The sequence below is a fragment of the Dipteris shenzhenensis genome, chromosome 6, assembly GCF_047967505.1.
Source record: "Dipteris shenzhenensis isolate YYH24624 ecotype China chromosome 6, Dip_SZ_1.0, whole genome shotgun sequence".
NCBI lineage: Eukaryota > Viridiplantae > Streptophyta > Polypodiopsida > Gleicheniales > Dipteridaceae > Dipteris > Dipteris shenzhenensis.
In genome coordinates this window covers 1,591,522-1,610,628 of record NC_141601.1, presented here as the reverse complement: position 1 = coordinate 1,610,628, position 19,107 = coordinate 1,591,522, and the positions used below count along the sequence as shown (strand labels likewise).

The following is a 19,107-nucleotide window of genomic DNA, read 5'->3' as shown; positions in this document are numbered from 1 at the left end:
CCAGGTCGGGTAAGGTATTCCAACCCGCTTCCTCCCGCCGATGAGGATAGCCAGTTGGAATATACAGGGATTGAGCAGCATCCCTCATCGCTGTCGCAGATAACTGATCAGGAATCAGCTCCATCCAGGTGTTTCAGGTGGTTCCCTAGACATGCTTTTTCTTCAGGAACACAAACTGGATGTCAGAGATTGCTCCAAGTCAGGTAAGCTGCTTTCAGGCCGGACTTTTTGGCTTTCTGCCTTGGGAACCAGAGGAGGTACATGCATATCAGTTTCAGATTCTATTCTCCCTTTGATCATTGGACATGGTACCATTACCCCCTCCAAGGCCCAGTGGGTTTTACTTCTGATTGACGGACGTAAGGTTGGTTTCCTCAACCTCTATGCTCCGAACAACAGAGGGGACCGCATTCTGTTTTCGAAAGAGTTGCTCTCGTGGGCTAACATTGCAGATTCGTGGATTATTGGAGATGACTTCAACATGGTTGAGGCACCTTCTGATAAGCAAGGAGGCAGAGAAGGTGGTATTCATTCCCTCGAGAGAGCAGCTTGGGATGCCTTCTTGTTCAGGTTCATCAGTGGCAGAGATGTTTGGTCAGATGATGCATTTCATGTTTAATCTCAGTCACTTTTGTTTTCATGGTTGAACCATAGGGTGCAGATGCTTATCCATGCCCGGATTGACAGATTTTATGTGGATGACTGGGTTCTTGATAGAGAGGGGACAGTTTGCATTGCACCTAGTGTTTCCACTTCTGACCATTTTCCGGTAATTTTGTCCATCTCAGAGCCCCATCTGAGAGGACGGTCTCATAGTATCAGGATCCCTGATGCCTTATACACGGATGAGATCCTCACAGAGGCAGTCTTGGAGATCTGGGTTTCTCACATGCAGGGGGGGGTGGCCAGTCCTTCACATGTGGCCACAGCACTTGCCAGTATCAGCGACTTTTATCACTCCGTTGCTAGTGCTCGGCGAGGTGAGGTACTCAAGCGGGAGATTGGTATCTGCTGGCAGTTGGCAGCCTTGCAGAGGGAGGAGCAGAAATGACCATCTGATGCTTGGGTACAGGAGCGCCTTGCTACGGTAAGGGCTCACTTGCAGACATTGCTTGATCAGAGAGCAGAGTATGCCTTCCATGCACGGGAGTCCTTTTGGATACAGATGGGAGGGAGAGTCAATAAACACTTTTTCTCTACACTTGGTCCCAGACATAGTAGAGAGAGTGTCAGGCAACTTATTGACTCTGACGGCGTTTTGCAGTCTCATCCGGATACCGTCATGCTTTTAGCGACAGCTTTCTATGCCTCCCTTCTTTTTCGCAGATCCTGACACAGGCCAGAGATGTGGCTAGAGATGAGACTTGGCAGAGTTTACCTGTGTCGGTCACACCAGAGATGATATGCTTACTTGATGCACGCTTTACCAACACAGAATTCAAGAGTGCTCTCTCCGTCCTTCATAAGCGCAATTGCCCTGGTTCAGATGGTCTTACTCCTTTTCTTACAGCCTTTTGGGATATGATAGGTGATCATATTACTTCAGCCCTACAGGGCATTTGGAACTCGGGTGAGATGCCTGACTCACTGACTGAGGGACTCATACACCTTATCCCGAAAGGTGGCAACAGGAATTTTGTATCCCATTGGAGACCCATCACTCTTTTGGGCACTCTGTACAAAATCCTGGCCAAGGCGATCAGCATCCGCCGGTTGCAGCTCCTTCTTCTGGACCTTATCCATGATACTCAGACAGGCTTTGTGCATGGCAGGAGCATATTGATAATATCTTTTCCTTTTGGGAAGCCACAGAGTGGGCTATGCAGAGCGGCCAGAGGCTGGCAGTTCTACTCCTCGACTTTGAGAAAGCCTATGACACAGTAGATTGGGGTTTTCTTGAGGGCACTCTTCTACGGTTTTGATTTTCAGATGCATGGATTAGAGGGGTGGCCTCCCTTTACAGATCAGCCCATAGCCAGGTTTTGATTGGAGGGTAAGGGGTGACAGGTTTCAGATTTCCAGATCAGTTCGTCAAGGATGCCCTTTAGCCCCCTTCCTCTTTCTCTTTGTGGCAGAAGCTATGAGTATCTTCCTTAGATCTCACGCTGAGCTTTATGGGTTGAGATTGCCCTTGAGACAGGAGCAGGAGCTTCTTGACTATGAGTTGGCTGATGACACTGCTATTTTTATTGAGGCCTCTTCGCAGTCACTTGATTCTTTCCGGACAGCCTTGGATATTTTTTGCTCAGCTGCAGGGGCACACATCAATTGGCATAAATCCTTTGGCTTTTGGATTAGTGATGAGGACACTCCAGGATGGGGAGTTGACATTGGCTTTTCTTGGATTCAGAGGGGTGTTCCTATCAGGTATTTGGGATGCCAGGTAGGATTGGGCATCTCTCCAACACAGCAATTTGCCCCAGTATTACAAAGTATAAGAAAAAAGCTCCTTTTTTGGAGCTCAGCCAAACTCGACCTTGCCCCTACGGTTGTGGTAGTGAACCAGGTTCTCTTGGCCACCGCCTGGTTTGTGTGTTCTTGCTGGTGCCGGTCTAGGGATTGCATCACTCAGCTCATTAGACCAGTCATGACTTTTCTATGGAATGGACTTGATGGCACGGCAGATGTTGCAGCGAGGGTGGCCTGGGAGACCATTATTCTCCCTACATGGGAAGGGGGACTTAATATCATTGACTCAGACTTGCAGTGCAGGGCATTGCTTTGTAAGCTGGTGGTGAGGGGACTCATGCCTAGGCAGGAACCTTGGAAGGATTTCTTTTTTGGACGCATTCTGGCTTGCACACCTACCTTAGGAGATGATTGGGTGGACAGCCCTTGCTGGATTTTTTCTTCCGCCTCTCTCAGGTCTCGTGCCTCTCCTCTCATGACTGCCATCCTCAAAGCTTGGGGGAGCTTCAGGAACACTCTTCGAAGGGTTCCGCCCTCTACCCTTGAAGAGATTGATAGGCAGCCGATCATTTGGAACGAGAGTATACTTGATAAGCATGGCAGACCTCTTGGCACTTCCCATTATATGCAGTGGTCTGGATGGGAGAGAGGCCCCCCCTACACAGTAGGCACTTGGAAGGCTTTTCTCAGGCTACCTGAGGATCAGAGACTAGAGTCCGTGAGTCACCTCAGAGGGGTAGCACGCAAGATTCAGCAAATAGATGCAGCCATCCCTGTGGAATGGACAGTTGAGGTGCCTATTACTTCCACCACTTGGATAGGAGCTTTTTCGAGGATAGCAGTTCCTCTACAGGTGATCGCTCTTTGAGGTTTCGGGGAAGATGCTTTGGTCTTTGACATTGGGGATGAAGGTATACTCTCTAGATCCACGCATGATATTCTTCTAAAGGTTGCCTTTCAGCCTATCAGGATTGCTGGTTTTGTGGACCACGGAGCGGGCTTGCAGTGGTACTTAGACCCTGACCCTCTGCTCTTGGCCCTGGGATCCTTGAGGTTGTGGTTATATGGAGGTGCACCTATCAAGTGCTTGCAGTGGGACCCAAAAGAGTGGGAGTGGATAGATCATGGGCACCGAGAGAGGGGGATTCCCTTCTTTCGTTTCACGGTTGGTAAATGCCAGGAGATTTCAGCTGAGCTATAGAGGTTGGATTCCCTCCAGAGCCCCCCATTGGGATAGCTCCTTCATCACCGTAGATTTGCGTAGGAATTTCTGGAGGAAGCTCTGGAAATCCCTCAGAAATAGAAAGATCACTCTTTTCTTTTGGCTTTCTATTCATGGAGGGATTGCAGTGAACCTGTGGAGATCACGATTTGGGGCTGATCCCACTTGCCCTCGTTGTCATTCTGTAGAGGAGTCAGTGCGACATTGCCTTTGGGACTACAATCAAGCGAGAATTGTTTGGAAAGGAGTTGCTCAGATACTCAGCATTTTTCATACTGCCCCTTTCTTCATGACTTGGGGCTCGGTCGCATGGTTATCCCTTACTGGGCCCCAGGTGTTTTATGAAGGTGAGCCTTCTTCTTGGGCACTCTCGATCCGCCGACACGAGATAGAGCCCTGCTCTCTTCAGGGTGTACCACATAATCCTTTCAGAGCTTCACATGTTTTAGTGGACACCTCTTGGGAGATTTTGGCTAGCATTTCCTCTTGGCACATTTGGAGAGCCAGATGCACAGAGGCCTTGGATGACACCTAGATACACCCATCATAGGTGTTCACTGGTATTTGGAGTGACACGGTTCACACTTTGATAGCCATATGGGCTAGCATGCAGGGCCCTTCACAGGAAACCTCTTCTAGGAGGATTGTATTTCTTCGAGTTTGGAGGGGTTCTCCCTTTTTCTCGGAGGTTGCTACCGGATTCAGATGGCACTATCAGCCCCAATCCTTTCTTTTTGGCTCTTGAGCTTTTCATGCATTGCATGGTGTATCCCGTATTCCCGTATGGAGCTTGCTCTAACGGTTTTCTTTAATACTTAATAGAAGTCTCTTTTTTGCCCCCAAAAAAAAAAATCCCAATAGAAAGTTATCATTTTCTAGGACGGCCAAATAGAGATTTTTTTACAATCAGCTTGCTTTTGACGTGCTGAAATGCTACGTGAGCAAGCAATTGAACCTGTGGGAGGAAAATCTGCCACTTGTACAGGGGCTTTTGAATGACACCATCAATTCAAGTATAGGTCACACTACATATATGGGATGGCATTCAGATGGCAGTTCAGATCCTTGATTACCTGCCAACAACTGAGAAGATCTATAAAGCAGATCAAATCATGGCAACTTAGAGGACATGGTGAGCTCTGTGAAAAGTAGGGTCACCAACACATTACCAGCATCAGGCAAACAAGCACTGACACAAGGTTTCTTGTAAAGGAGGAGGTCAGGTTTATCTTTGGATCATTAAGAAGAGACTTAAGCAGATTGGCCTAAAATGTCTAAAGCTATCACAACGTAGTTTTGGCCTGGTTTCAATCACGAAGATGGTCAACAACTTGCCATGCAACTACAGCTACTTGCATCATGGAATATGCTTACCGTGTTTCATGCGCAATGGCTGAAGCAATACATTGGACCTCCATTGGTGGATGCAATCAAAGATGAGAAGGAACTAGAGGTGGTGGACCAAGCAGAGATTTTGGAACCCAAGCGGACGACGCTCCATCAGTTTAAACATGGCACAGGACAACAAAGAATTATTTATTTGACTAGTTCATGCACAAAGAAGTGTTTGAGGCAATTTGGTTGGATGAGACATTTTTTACAGATTACCTAGAGATCCTCAAATGATACAAAGAGGCAATGCAACTCCACTATGTTGCAACTTAGGTCGGTGGGGAGGACACATCCATCTCCCATAGATGGCATTGCAAGCTTCTGTCCATAGAGGATGGCTATGCTAATAGGCATACCACCAGTTGTGAGTCCTATAATTAAGATACTTGAGTAGGATGAGCAGATTGTAGCGAGGCTCTTCTCCGGTGGCAATAGTTTAGGGTTTTGGACAACACCTGCAGATCAAGGTTTCCCAACAAACCAAGAGAAGCATTGATCAGTTAACAAAGCACTAGACGAGGCTTTCTCCTTTCATCTTGGAGGAGCTTTATCATAGCCACACAATGGAAGGGCGGCAGCTCATATCCGTTCTAGCCGAAAATCAATTGTACGCCTCATGCGTGCACACTCAATCTCCTTATTCATCCCAACAGACGGTACCCATCAAAGTGTGGCTTCCATCTTCCGCCCACATTGGGCCAAAAGTAACATAAAAACTCTCTTTATAGGGGGGAGGTGGTCCAAGACAATCCTATGTCGTGTGCTACTCCTCACATTGTCTTTCATTCTCTCTCTCGCTTTCAGAATCTACCTTTCAGTTACAGTTATGCTTCCGCACTTAGACACGAACACGTTTTGCTTGGATGAGGAACCAACGTACGTTCAGAGATAGCCTTAGTAGTCTATGCATGTTACCTCAGTGTCCGAATAGGCCAAAACCTCATTGAGTAGATCTCACAAGTGGGAAAAGCCACAAAATATTGGTTTTCTATTTCTAAGATTCCGTAGTCACAGGGTTGCAAGGATAAACCTTCAGAGCATCCTCTCTCACCATTTCTATCACCTCTTTCTCCAATCCTTTTTCCACTCTACAAGGAACGGTGGTGTTATATGGATCCGAAAAGTAATTCGTACAAGGACGACCTAAGACTTCATGATAGAAACCCTACACATGGATAACCTGAAATCTTTGACCAGGTGGGACCATGTACAAGGGATGACATGACCTATGATGCTAGGCTTATTTAAGTACATTGGAGTTACTAGGCATGTACAAGGGATGACATGACCTATGATGGAAGGCTTATTTAAGTACATTGGAGTTACTAGGCAACCTCGCTACTCGGCCAGCCACCATGTGGTTGCCCAAATAGTTAGAGGTGATAGCAAACAAGGTTGAATCCGATGTGATTTGACCCTAAGGCCAATTGGTCGAACTGAGTGACAAACACATAGGTGCACATTGCGGATGACAAGTTGTGTCAATGGACATGATCTAGCCCTGTCTAGCTCAGTAACAGTTGGAACCACTATGAGGAGCACATGAAGGAGGTAAGGTAGCACCAATGAGTGAGAGGATGGCATAGTGACAAAGTCAACAAAGTCGTTTAGAGACGGAGCAATGGAATGGCTAAGGGAGATAGGAGGATAACCAACAAGAATGAAGAGAGGAGATTTCACAAATGTGAAAGTCTCAGATCATCGCCAAGGACTCGACTAGCCAGGATGAAGGCAAGGGTAGAGGTGTAGGAGAGCATCATTCAGTACAGAGGAGGGGAGGAGAGAGGCTAGAGGTATGAGCTCACCGTGATGTGTATTGGTGAAGGTGTAGTGTTGTACTAGCAAATATGACTGACATATTCTTGTGAAGCACTAGTTCTTCATACTGGGTGTAGGTTTTGGGTGTGTTCTTCCCTCTCTGCATTCTGTGTACTCCTTATACACTCGCATCATGGTGTTTCTCACTGCATCCCTTCCATGCCTCCATACGCGCAACACTCATTGTACACCAGCATCACAGTATCATGTTGCGTCCCTTCTTTGTGTATTCATACTACATCCCTACTCAGTTATACCAAGTCATTTTCCATACTTGTACACTCCTTGCACATTGGATTGCATCACTTCCCTTTTTTTGGTGTCATGAAGTAGGATATTATCTAGACACCAGTGCCCTTAGGCCTCTTGCTAATACTTTCAAAAGAGAGCAAGCCCCCACCCAAAACATTTTTGGAGATCACAGTGGGTGCCACCATTTGGTACTTCTCCCAATAAATAAAGAAGAAATTTTATTGACTCCGATCAAAGAATGTTAACTCACGTTAACTAGAATAAGTTTTATTATTTTTACTATTGCTTTGCATTGGTAAAAGAGAACTATGGGGATGCCCACAAGGGTTTAGGCTTAGTCCAATAACTAGGAATGCATGGATTTCACTAACCTTTAATGGGTTAAAGTGTTGGTATTTCTGTAGGACTTGGAAGAGTGCTAAAAGGCTAAAAAAAGATGGAGCAAAAAGGGGGTCCTGCAAGGCAAAAAGCACCTAGAAAGATGGCACCGTTAAAGAAGGCCCTACGGGGTTCTAAAAGGGACACAAAAGTAGCCCCTGAAGGAACTGGAAGAAGGAGGAAAGGAGACAAGGGAGCCAGAAGAAAGGAAGCATAACTTGAACTGGAAATGAAATGAAATGGAAGGAAAGGCAAGAACCAGAATGAAATCACTTACATGACCAAAGCTCCACTGAGTTGATTGATGTGACAAGTGAAGGTACAACACTCATATAGAGTGGACACACACACTCAAGTACCATATGTATATGGGATAACTCCCAATATGCCACATGGCACTCTCGTACACAAAGACTCATAAAACTAGTTTCTAGTACATACTAGAACACTCTTTGACTATGATTTCTCCAACATCCCCCCTCAAAGCAAAGAGTGTGAGACCGAACATGTACAAAGACTCATAAAACTAGTTTCTAGTACATACTAGAACACTCTTTGACTATGATTTCTCCAACATCCCCCCTCAAAGCAAAGAGTGTGAGACCCAACATGCACCCCTCCACCACAATACTACAAAGAGCGAGTCCAACTATCCAACACCTCCCGTGTGATAGTGACTTCTCAACCAGCTGTGACCGACAGTTAGGACCATCACTCGTCACCCCCCCTTACTCTGAAGTGGGTAGGAGTCTTGCATAGCCATAAGAGTAAACACCCAATACAATCACTTTTTGGGGGACTACCCAAGGCAGAGTACCCTTATTGACTCCAAAGCCACAAAAGCATACATAATTTTAGAGGGACTACTCAATGCAAAGGACCTTTATTGACTTACATAAGAGAAATCAGAATACATATGGGTTGTCATCCCCAATAAGGGTGACATGGACAGTGAGTGCGTGGTCACGGTCTGGGATCTCCTCCGTTGCAACCAAGTTGGCATGATGCTAGTCTTGTTCTTTTGCTTTCTTTGTGTAGTAATTTGCTTCCATATGGCGCTTGCCCTTAAAATATCTGCACGTGATGTTCTTATGAATTTTCCATTTGCTGGAGGAGGCAAGAGCCTCTTCAATGCCTGATATAAAGAACGGAGATTCTTTGTTCCGGCGGTCTTTTTGAGAAGAAGAGTTCACATATCATCAAAGGTTATAGAGGCAAACCTAAGTACTTCAAGAGAGTTCTCAAAACGAGAGACTCCTTCCATACTCTTCATGAGGACAACCATTTTGTCCTCGTCGTCAGGTGGACACTTCAGGCTGGAAAGTTGTTAAACAAGAGATTGCATTATTGCCAAGTGTGCACTTAAAGCATCATTATTCTCCATTTTTAACTTATAAAATTTCAGCTTCAAGAAAACCTTGGAGTTTGTGATTTTTCTCGAGACACACCCAAATCTCCTTGGCCGTTGACTTAAAGATATGATGAATCAAAGTGTTGGGAGGTAAAGTCCAATAAGAGCAATGGCTCTTGAGTTGTGTTGCTTCCATATCTTGAGTTGTTGAGGATCCATTGTTGTAGCGTAGTCCTCATCCGCAATGACATCCCATACATTTTCTTTCATGAGGAGCAGCTACACTTTAGTTTTCCAAGTGGGAAATCATTCACCCGTGAACTTCTCGACAATGGAGGACGTATTGGAAAGAGAAGTCATGTTGGCAACTCCAAAGAGAAAGGATCTCCAAGAGGAGGTAGCAGGCTGCACGAGCAGTAGAAGAGGCAGCGGGTAGCAGACAGAAGAGAGTTAGCATATAGTGGACAGGAGGAGAGACTAATGGCGGCGACCAGCAGCAGAAGTGGAGGTGGAATGAGCAGCAGTAGGAGGCGGGATGAGCGGAAGTAGGAGGAGGAATGAGCAGCAGTAGGAGGCAGGATTTCTGAGGCAGTAGCTCCACAATCAGCAACTCCACGGAGAGGCTAAGGAAAGAGTGCCATTTGGGAGAATCTAGCTTCCATTTCCGGGCTACCTCTCACTCCTAAGGTTTGCCCGAGGAAGGGGTCATCCCAAGTCTCGAAGGATCTGGCCAATCCACTGTCCCACTATGCCCATCCGATATGAGTCCGTTGCCCAAGCATGCACCTCTCCGAGTCTCTGACCTCCGAGTGCCATCTCTCAAACTCCTCTCTGGCATCACGATACAGCAAACACTATGGCAGTCACACATGTACCATCTCTCTCGCAGTTGCAGGGATACTTCCCATTCCAAGCATGAATTCTCGACCCCGTCCTACTCAGCAACGAGGCTGTACCAAAGATGTGCCGTCTGCCTAGCAACCGCTGCCTGCATGTGACCCATCTCCTAGAGAAACCAAAAACATATTCCCACATAGATCAAATGTATGTGTGATCAATGTCGAGGAAACATATATTGTGCACACAGAATTACACTCAATCACATCTCAAAGTATGGAGAATGGGATGCGACCGTAAACATGGCAAGTGTTAAAGAGTTAAGGTTGATTGAGATACCTATGGGTGTTCATGTGTTTGAGTTATGATCCCGTTTTAATTTGATACAGGATGCAGTGCCACACCCACATATGTTGCCCTATGCTCGTGGAGGCGAAGCGTTGGCAATATGAGGTGGGATCTTCAGGAGGGACCGTTATGGATACCCTCACTTGTGAAGAGAGCCCCCTGATAGCAGTGGACATAAACAGTCTAGAAGGCTTTTGCAACACACAGATTGGACTTCAGTAGTTCTTTGTTGCCCAGATATAGGTGCTCCTTGAAATGTTCAATAGAAATCCCTTGTAGACAGCTAGGCACTTTTATTTCACTAATTTGAGACAAAAATGAATTCTCAAATCTTATCTTCTGTATAATATAGGACACACTGCTGTTTCTCCCACCCCACAAAATTCCATTTCTGTGCTGCTCTTTTGTTGCAAAATAGATATGTGATGTGTACATTGGAAATTAACCTAGATATGAACCTATTTGCTTTGGCACCTGCTCCCGGGTCATCATACTGTTTACATTGGAAACGAACCTGTTTGCTATTGGCATCTGCTCCTAGGTCATCATACTGTTTACATTGGAAACGAACCTGTTTGCTATTGGCATGTGCTCCTAGGTAGTGTCACAGGACCTGGAGAAGCAGGCTCCAAGGCAACGAGGATAGCTGATTCTTTGTATTGTTTTCAAAGCATTTAATATAATGAAATAGCTGATTCTTTGTATTGTTTTCAATGCATTTAATATAACAAAACTTTTATGAAAAAAAATGAACCTATCTGCTATATTTTCCCATCAGGATGAAAATTTTCGACTCTATCTGGTAACCAAGTTGCAGAACCCTCACTATGGTCCAGAAATTTCAGGCAAATCCATGGTAATCAATTATAGTGTCACAGAGGAGGGACTGCAAGCACAGCTTCTGAATGCAACAGTAAGGCCAAACGTTCCTCTTCTTATTCCACCAAAATAAAATTGGATGCTTGGAGTAGCTATGTTTGAGTTTCTTGGTATTGATAATCTCTAAGTCATGCAAAACCTGTGCTCTACTGTCAAGTCTTGATCCTTCTTAACTATTCAGGTAAAACATGAAAGACCCGACTTAGAAGAACAGCGAGAAGAATTAATTCATGACAGTAGTGAAAATAGAACTCTGCTGAAGACATTGGAGGATATGCTTCTGCGGGTATGCACATTCTGTAGACTCTTTTTTCCCTGTTTGTTTTAAACAGTGTAAGCATGAGCAACACCAAGAATCATCCTTTCAAAAAATCTGTATGTTTTACCTTCTCAGTAGATGCAAAGATTGAACCAATAATTAGTACTCTTGAATATGCAAGATGGACATATTTTCAAATTACTTAGGATTCAAATAAAGTGGATGCATTATGACTTGGAAAATAAAACAAAAGGATGAGAGACATAAACTGATCGTCTCATCATCCCATCTACATATCACACGAAGAGGTAAAACTCTACCTAGTACAACAAACGAGAGAATCGGCAACTGTGGGTCTCAATTTTGAGATATTATTTCCCATTTTCATGCAGGAATTGAGCAACGCTACAGGAAATATATTAGATAATGAGGAGTTGCTGGAAACATTGGAGGGTGCAAAGTCAAAGGCTTCTGAAATTTCTCAAAAGTTAATACTTGCACAAGAGACAACTTTGGAGATTGAACAGGTTCGTCGTTTGGTGATAAATTTATTGTTGTACAAGGAACTAACATTCATTCTCTTACTCATTAACTTATTCAGATATTCACATCATAATTCTTTCCCTAGATTGATAATTCTTGAAAAACGTATTTTAATTTCTCGTGCAGCTGCGTCTCCGCTATTCTCCTGCAGCAAAACGAGGAGCTATTCTTTTTTTTGTAATGTCCTCACTTTCAGCTATCAACAATATGTATGAATATTCCCTTTCTTCGTTTCTTCAAATCTTCCAAATTTCTCTTGAAACGAGTAAACGTGACCCGACGCTGGAGGGTCGACTGCGAAGCATTATAGATGCCCTTACATATGATGTGTACAATTACACTTGTACTGGACTCTTTGAAAAGCACAAGCTAATGCTCTCCTTCCAAATGACAATGAGTATTGCTGATGGTGAAAATCATTTCAATCGTCAACACTTGGATTTTTTCTTAAAAGGAAATATATCCTTGGATAAATCACAAAAGGAAAAGCCATACGATTGGCTTTCAGATCCAGGGTGGCAGGATATTGAAAAGATGGCCACACTGGGATCACAATTTGTTGCAGTTACAGAACATTTGGAGAACAATGAGGCAAGCTGGAGGACATGGTTTGAACAAGAAAAGCCAGAAGAGTTTCCCCTTCCAGGGGGGTTCAGTGAGAAGATGAAGACATTTGAGCAGCTTCTTGTTTTACGCTGCTTCCGAATTGACCGTATCACTCTTGCTCTCACGGTAGATCTCTTTTGACCACCATGTTGAAAGTTATTCAGCTTTCAGAAGCTTGTTAAAACTTATGCCATGCTTGAGTTTGGATATCTGTGCATTTATCATTACATATATCTGAATTGATGTTTCCTTATTTTGTTGTTATCTGGGTGGAACACATTGAGAAAGGATGTCAACAGGTCTATGTTTGTGCACTCTCTTTTTTTTAAATAATATCTGAGAAATACCTTTTTTATGGTGTGGATTTCAGTAGAGCACCTATTGATGCTTTCATTAACTAGAATTATGGAGCTGTTTATCTGCACTTGTATATGCCTCTCTCTCTCTCTCTCTCTCTCTCTCTCTCTTTGTGGGAGTCTATGCCTCATCTGTTTTGGCATTGTCCAGCGTTTTGTGATTTCTTGCTCTCACTACTGTTATTACTTAGTCCTGGTATGGCCTTGTAGCCCAGTTAGGATCAGTCAACCCTCAAGTTGACTTTATTTGTCAACACTTGTGATTGACTTTGGGGCCTATATTGGCCATCACTTGTACTTTCTCATTATCCACTTGCAAGTACTCTCGTTACCTCAGCTTGTTGTTTGCTACCTTGCATTCCATCTTCATTCCATTACTCCTTGCACCCAACAATGGTATCAGAACAGGATTACTTGCTCCAACTTGCTTTCCCCCCTTGCTAAGCTCCCAAGCCAGCCTCTGTTTTTCTGAGACCCTCTATAAGTGATCCAAGCATAATACCACAGTGCCAAATGACAAACAAGGCTGAGGAAATATGATCCCCAATCTTATCCCAATGGACAATGAAGAAAATTGGGAAGAGCCCATCTAAACCTAGGCACTTGCCCTTATGAAGAGCTAGTCAAGCAGTCCCATCCAGCAAGATCCTCATATTCTCTTTCACCAATAGTGGAATGCGCTACTATATTTGCCCTTGGCCTCATCTCTAATCAGCGTGTCAGGATCTGCTACAAGAATTGAGGCATACAAATCAGTGTGGCTATGCGCATGACGGCATCTAGAGTAGTCTACCAAACCCCGTCTGAGTCAATAAGCTGAGTGACACACTCTTTGCTATGTCTCTATTGATAAGGTCCCCCAACTTAGACATGCCGGAAATTCTCACCACTAATGTTTGTCCTAGAAGGCACAATGAATTTCAGGACGTCTGACACAGCATAAGAGGCGAGCATTCCTCTCACATAGGATGGATGAGGTGATCCGATCTTTTTGTGGAGATGATCCCACCTTTGCATGGGGCCTCTTATCTGAAGGGAAGCCACCTATACCTATCACAGATTCAGATGTCTGGCACACACCTATGGTGACTGATGTAATGTAGGCCGATTATCGTTGGTAGTAGACTGTAGTAGACTATTGTTAACCTATAATAACTTTGTAAGTGCTATATACACTCACAAGAGACTCTCAGTCTATAACTGATGTTTTGGTGTTCACCTTTTGGTGTGTGTTTGTCCCATAGGCCCGTGAGGTCTCCCGAGGACGTTAATATATCTTTCTTTCTTTCTTTCTTTTTATGAATTCCTGGCTCAAGTACCTCACCCGATATGTCCACTCTCCCCAGGCCCACCACTTGCATTTTATTCACTCCATAAAATGTGAGAGCTGCATTACGTCAATTCTATTGGAAAATATGTCTCTATTAATCCACTCCAACTAGAAGGGACCTTTTCACACCAAGTGGATCATAAGATGATCTCAATGTATTTTCCCCCATTACATTTGAAATGTGGGTGGTTCTAGGTGGTATGACTGATAATGTAGAAGAAATTTGACAAGAATTCAAGAAGATGGTTGTGGATGGCAAGCTGGGGTTCATTTAGTAATATGATGGCAAGCTTCTTATAGTGGATCTTGAGAATCAACATTTACTATTGATTCAGTTGAGCATTTCTGATTGGTGCCGAATTAGGGAATTATCTACAAAGTCACCTGATCATGCTCTATCTACCGTGCAAAAGCTATCAAAGATCATTGGGAGGATCATAAACAATGATGAGTCATGATATGATGACTACAAAAAGAATTTACATAGCATTATGAAAGCCTTTTATCACTCCCAAAACACAAAATATTCATTGGATTATAGTGGGGGAAGGAAACGTAATATCACGATTACACCTTTTTCTTCCAAGATGCATTCTCTCATTCCCTTCAATTCTTTATCTCCAGAAGATAAAGAAATTCTCACACAAGACTTTCCTACACCTGACATTATTGACTCTACCACCCATTTGAGTCCAAAAGGACTCTCGTGCATGAACGGCATAATCTACTCTCTGATCTAGCAATGACTGCTGAAGAGCCCTTGTGCTGCAGCAAGACGCTCCTACCTCCAAGCATTTGTAGGCCACTTTTGCTCTTCCCTCTGAAGGGTTGAAAATAGATGACGAAGGCCAAGTTCCTGTATGAGTATCTCTTGCTTTCTGGCATTAGCGACAGAATGATAGAAGTCACTAATGTCAGATAGCATTACTACCACAAATGAAGGGGATGACACTGTACCCTGCATATGGGAAATCCAAATCTGTAAGGCCACCTCACTGAGATCCTCCTCTGGGAATCCTAAGACTGGTAGAGTGACCTCTCCTATGAGGCTCGAAAATCAACACCACCACGGAAAGTGGTCTGAAGTAGAGATCCCAAGAGCAATGCAAATAGAACCACTTCTATCCAAAGCCCAATCATCAACATAAAATATGTCAATGTGTGCATGAATGGACATTTGAGGTTTCCTATTTGACCATGAAAATTGTAGAGATCGTGCAGAGTGTGAAAAGCATCATCCAACCAAACATCTCTGCCATTGAACTGAAATAAGAAGGCATCCCAAACCGCTCTCTCCAAGGAATGAATACCTCCTTCTCTACTTCCTTTCTTATCAGAAGGCAACTACACCATGTTGAAGTCACCCCCTATGACCCTGAGCCCCCTGTAACACCTGGATATAGCTGGTACGGATAAGCTGCCTATGGTGGCGATGAGGTATACCACCGAGGCCCTGTATGTTCCAACTAACAATCCTCATTGACGAGAGGGAGTAGTGTGAAACACCTTACCCGACCTAGTGGCAGAAATAATCCCCTCAATAGGGGGAGACCTCTTGCTCCAGGAGAGAGGGAGAGAAGTGGAGGAAAATCCACGAGTGAAAGAGCCAATGCACCTGAAGGAGGAGTCACCACGAGATCAAAAGGGATGCCAACCACTGCATCACCGAAGGTGGAGGGCACAAAGTCCTAATCCGAAATGTCCTCTAGATCCGCTAGGGCGAAATGGAATTCTTGAAATTCAGGCCTGGCGTTGGGGTACATAAGATGCTTGCAGTCGAAACTGGAGAGAAAGTAGGTAACCCCCTTCCCTTTATCCAGATAGAAAGAAGCGGATGAAAGATAGGCCTACTCGTAATAAGAACCCTGACCCTGAATATTAGCAATAGGGACAAGTGAGAGAGCTGCAAGCGGAGCAAAATCTAGAGCTGCAATCAAGATATTTGTAGCAAGAATATGAGGTAAGCAAGGGGAAGCCTCAGGTACCACTCGAGGGACCAAAGACTGGGCAACCTCTTGAGCGATAGCCACTAGAGCTGCTGAAGAAGTAGCAAGGGAGGTCCCAACATGAACAGAAGCGGAAGACTCAATGGAGCCACCCAATAGGATGGGAATGTCCATGGTCTGCAATAGAGTGACCTCTGAAATAGCGGTCGTCTGATCTAGCAATAGTGGAGGTTGGGCCGATATTGAGCCCATCAAAGGACCACAGGTGCCATCGTGTGATCTAGCAATAGTGGAGGTCAGACCGATACCGGAGCCCATCAAAGGACCACAGGTGCCGCAGGTGCTGGTTGTGTAACGAGATCGATGCCGGAGGAGCACTCTGTCGAGGATCTGTACCAGCACCCTGTCGTGGTGGAGTTGTACCAGTACTCTACCATAAATGGTCAATTTGAGGAGGTTGAGGAGGATCTATACCAAAAGGTATTTTAGTCCTCTTCTTCTTTCTAGGCCAGTCCCTAGCAAAGTGCCCATAGGTCCTGCAAATCCTGCATTGGTCCTGTCTACCCGCAATATTGATTCTCTATCAAAAAAAGGAACCCTTTGGGCGCTGAAGCATGATATGGTCATGAGATATGTTAGGGTCATCAACAATGATCCTAACTCTAGGTACCCCATTTGACTTGATTTCCTCTGTTGTAGTCAAAGGCAATCCAGGGATGGGGGTTTCCCAGTGACTACCCCGAATCGCTCACCAATGAGGCCAAGAAGCCGATGATAAACCTGAGGAAGTCCGGGGATTCTAATAAAGAGGGATGTGCCAAGCTTATCCGCTTCAACATGGTCAAAGACCAAAGTGAAGGGAGCCAAAAAGATCTTTCTGTAGCTTAACTGTAAAAATCCCTTTCTAAGCAAAGTGCTCACAATCTCTAGAATGTCGAAGTCTACCTGGAAAAAATCTCTCCCCAACAAGCGAACATCTTTAAGTTGAGGGGTAGGTTCGAAGCTAAAGCCGCAAGCATCCAATCTTTGGCTTTCAACTTGGAGGGGTAAGATCCATAGATGCGTGCAAAAAGCATGGTAGAGCTCTCAAGCTCTACATCTTTCTTGAGCTGCTGCAACTCGTCTTTTGAGAAGGTGATTGTTCTTTCGGCCAGTGGGGGCAGGTGAGGATTCGATGAATGGGGATCCGTTTGTCAATCAAGGATGGAAAGGCCAACTCAAACAAAATGGAGTTCTGTCCGACAAGTCCCTGCTAGCTGGAGGACTAAAGGAAGAGGGCTCTACAAGGAGAAGGAGAAGAGGAGAAGAAGAGAAGTAGAGGAGGAGGAGAGGAGCCAACAGCCTCCAAGGAGGGGAGTAGGGGTAGGAGAGGAGGAGAGGGGCTGGGAAGAGGCCAAGGAGGGGAGGAGGCTGGGTGGAGGAGGCAGCCAACAAGGGGGTAGGGGAGGATGCGGGGAGGAGAAGGCAGCCCACAGGGCGGGTGGGGGGCACAGAAGCCTGCGGGGGGGGCAAAGAAGTGCGTGGGGGGAGGCTGAAGGGACAAGGGTAGAGCAGCCACAAGGGCTGTGGGGGGAAGCAGCCCAGCAGAGGGGGCGGAAGAATACAAGATCAGAAAATTTCATTGTAAGACAGCAACATTCAGAAATAGTAGTATATGGAAGAAGTAGGCTCTCTAAAGACTCGATGATTCTTCTCTCTCTCTCTCTCTCTCTCTCCACACACACACACAAAGTTTTTTTCTTTTTTCTTTTTGTGAGAATTCTTTTGCCTTTACATTATAGAATCAACATCCCAAAGCAGGATGTGCTCACACACTTTTTTTTCGTGAAAAGATTTTTCTTTTATATTACAGAGTCACAATCCCAAAGCAGGATGTGCTCAAACACACACACACACACAGTGATGATCTTGTATATAACATGCATAAGAGTGATAGACCTCCAATCAGCCAGAAATTCTAATATTTGCTTTTTATGAATTAATTTTACAATTCCTTTTTCCATGAATCCGGCAAATGCTGATTTTCCAAAGCAGAATTTGTTAGAAATGACCCAACAGAGGGTACGCACAGCGGAAGACTTATAGTAATGCCCAGGAGCTCACACAGTGTGCGGTGTGGGTGTGGAATCACAAACTTCTTTACTTATGTGCATTCAATAGATGTGCAGACTCATCAATAGACAATGAACTAGCCAGATAGAGAAACCACCAAAATATATATTTCCGTCCAAAACTATGGACACAATGCTCTGCTGCTCCTTTCTGCTTTGCTGGAAGCTGCACTGCTGGATGCTGAAATGAGGCAAGAGCCTCTCCTTTTATAGGCCTAGGGCCTTGCTGAAAAAACCGACCAGCCTGCAACAGACTGGCCGACCAGTCTGTGGCTGGTCCAGCCCTATAAGGGCTCACAGCCCGGGGCTTTTATGGCCCAAACTTCCAGGGCCTTTGGCCCTCCATTCAAGGCACGGGTCCAGCCTATATAAGGCATGCCTTCTGCCCACAGACAGTCACATTTGCTGCTCCACATCTGCACCTGCACATCCTGCGCCTCTGCCAGGCCCTTCCCAGCCACGTGTCCTGGACCGTACTGTCCTATACATCCTGCTGTCCTGACCCGCCTGTACCTTGCCATCATCAAGGTCTGTTGCGGGCCCTTTACCTGCCCACTACCCTCGCCATATGGCCTGCCATGCTGACGCCATCTGCAGGTCGCAATCCTGTGAGGTGCTGCCCATGTGGCAGCCCCCTCTCTTTCTTCTCTCTTGGGCACATCCTGCCCTGGGTCTCCCTCCCCCACGCACTCCTCATTTGGGGGCTTACAGATGGGGAGGTGACCTTTCCAACAGAATTGATCATGCATAACATAGACAGCTTAAGAATATCCCAATATGCAAGGAAGAACTCAACTGTGAGACCATCCCCCCATCCTGGAGATCTCCATCTGCCATAGGACTTTAATGCAGCAAACAACTCCGTTTCAGTAAAAGACACTTCAAGTTCTATAGTCTAAGCAAAAGTAACAATAGGAGAGACATAATGAAGGAGCTAAACCCTTGCTGAAAGAACCTCTTGTGAAGGGAGATCTGCCATACCAAACTGTCTAGAGAAATAAGCAACACATGCTGCAGCAAGTTGTGCTCTAGAAGAAGTCCAAACCCCATCAAACATAAGAGTACGGCAA

At 45.1% G+C, this 19,107-nt stretch overlaps 1 protein-coding gene across 1 annotated transcript in view; it reads left to right on the top strand.

Annotated features, from left to right (window-relative positions):
* Window positions 1-19,107, top strand: part of LOC147900632 (dynein-1-alpha heavy chain, flagellar inner arm I1 complex-like) — a 714,561-nt gene that overhangs the window by 651,263 nt on the left and 44,191 nt on the right. The window contains exons 58-61 of the mRNA XM_087375690.1: window positions 10,786-10,878; window positions 11,068-11,172; window positions 11,538-11,672; window positions 11,815-12,420. Coding sequence (XP_087231816.1) covers window positions 10,786-10,878; window positions 11,068-11,172; window positions 11,538-11,672; window positions 11,815-12,420 — 939 coding nt within the window. The remainder of the gene's footprint in view (window positions 1-10,785; window positions 10,879-11,067; window positions 11,173-11,537; window positions 11,673-11,814; window positions 12,421-19,107) is intronic.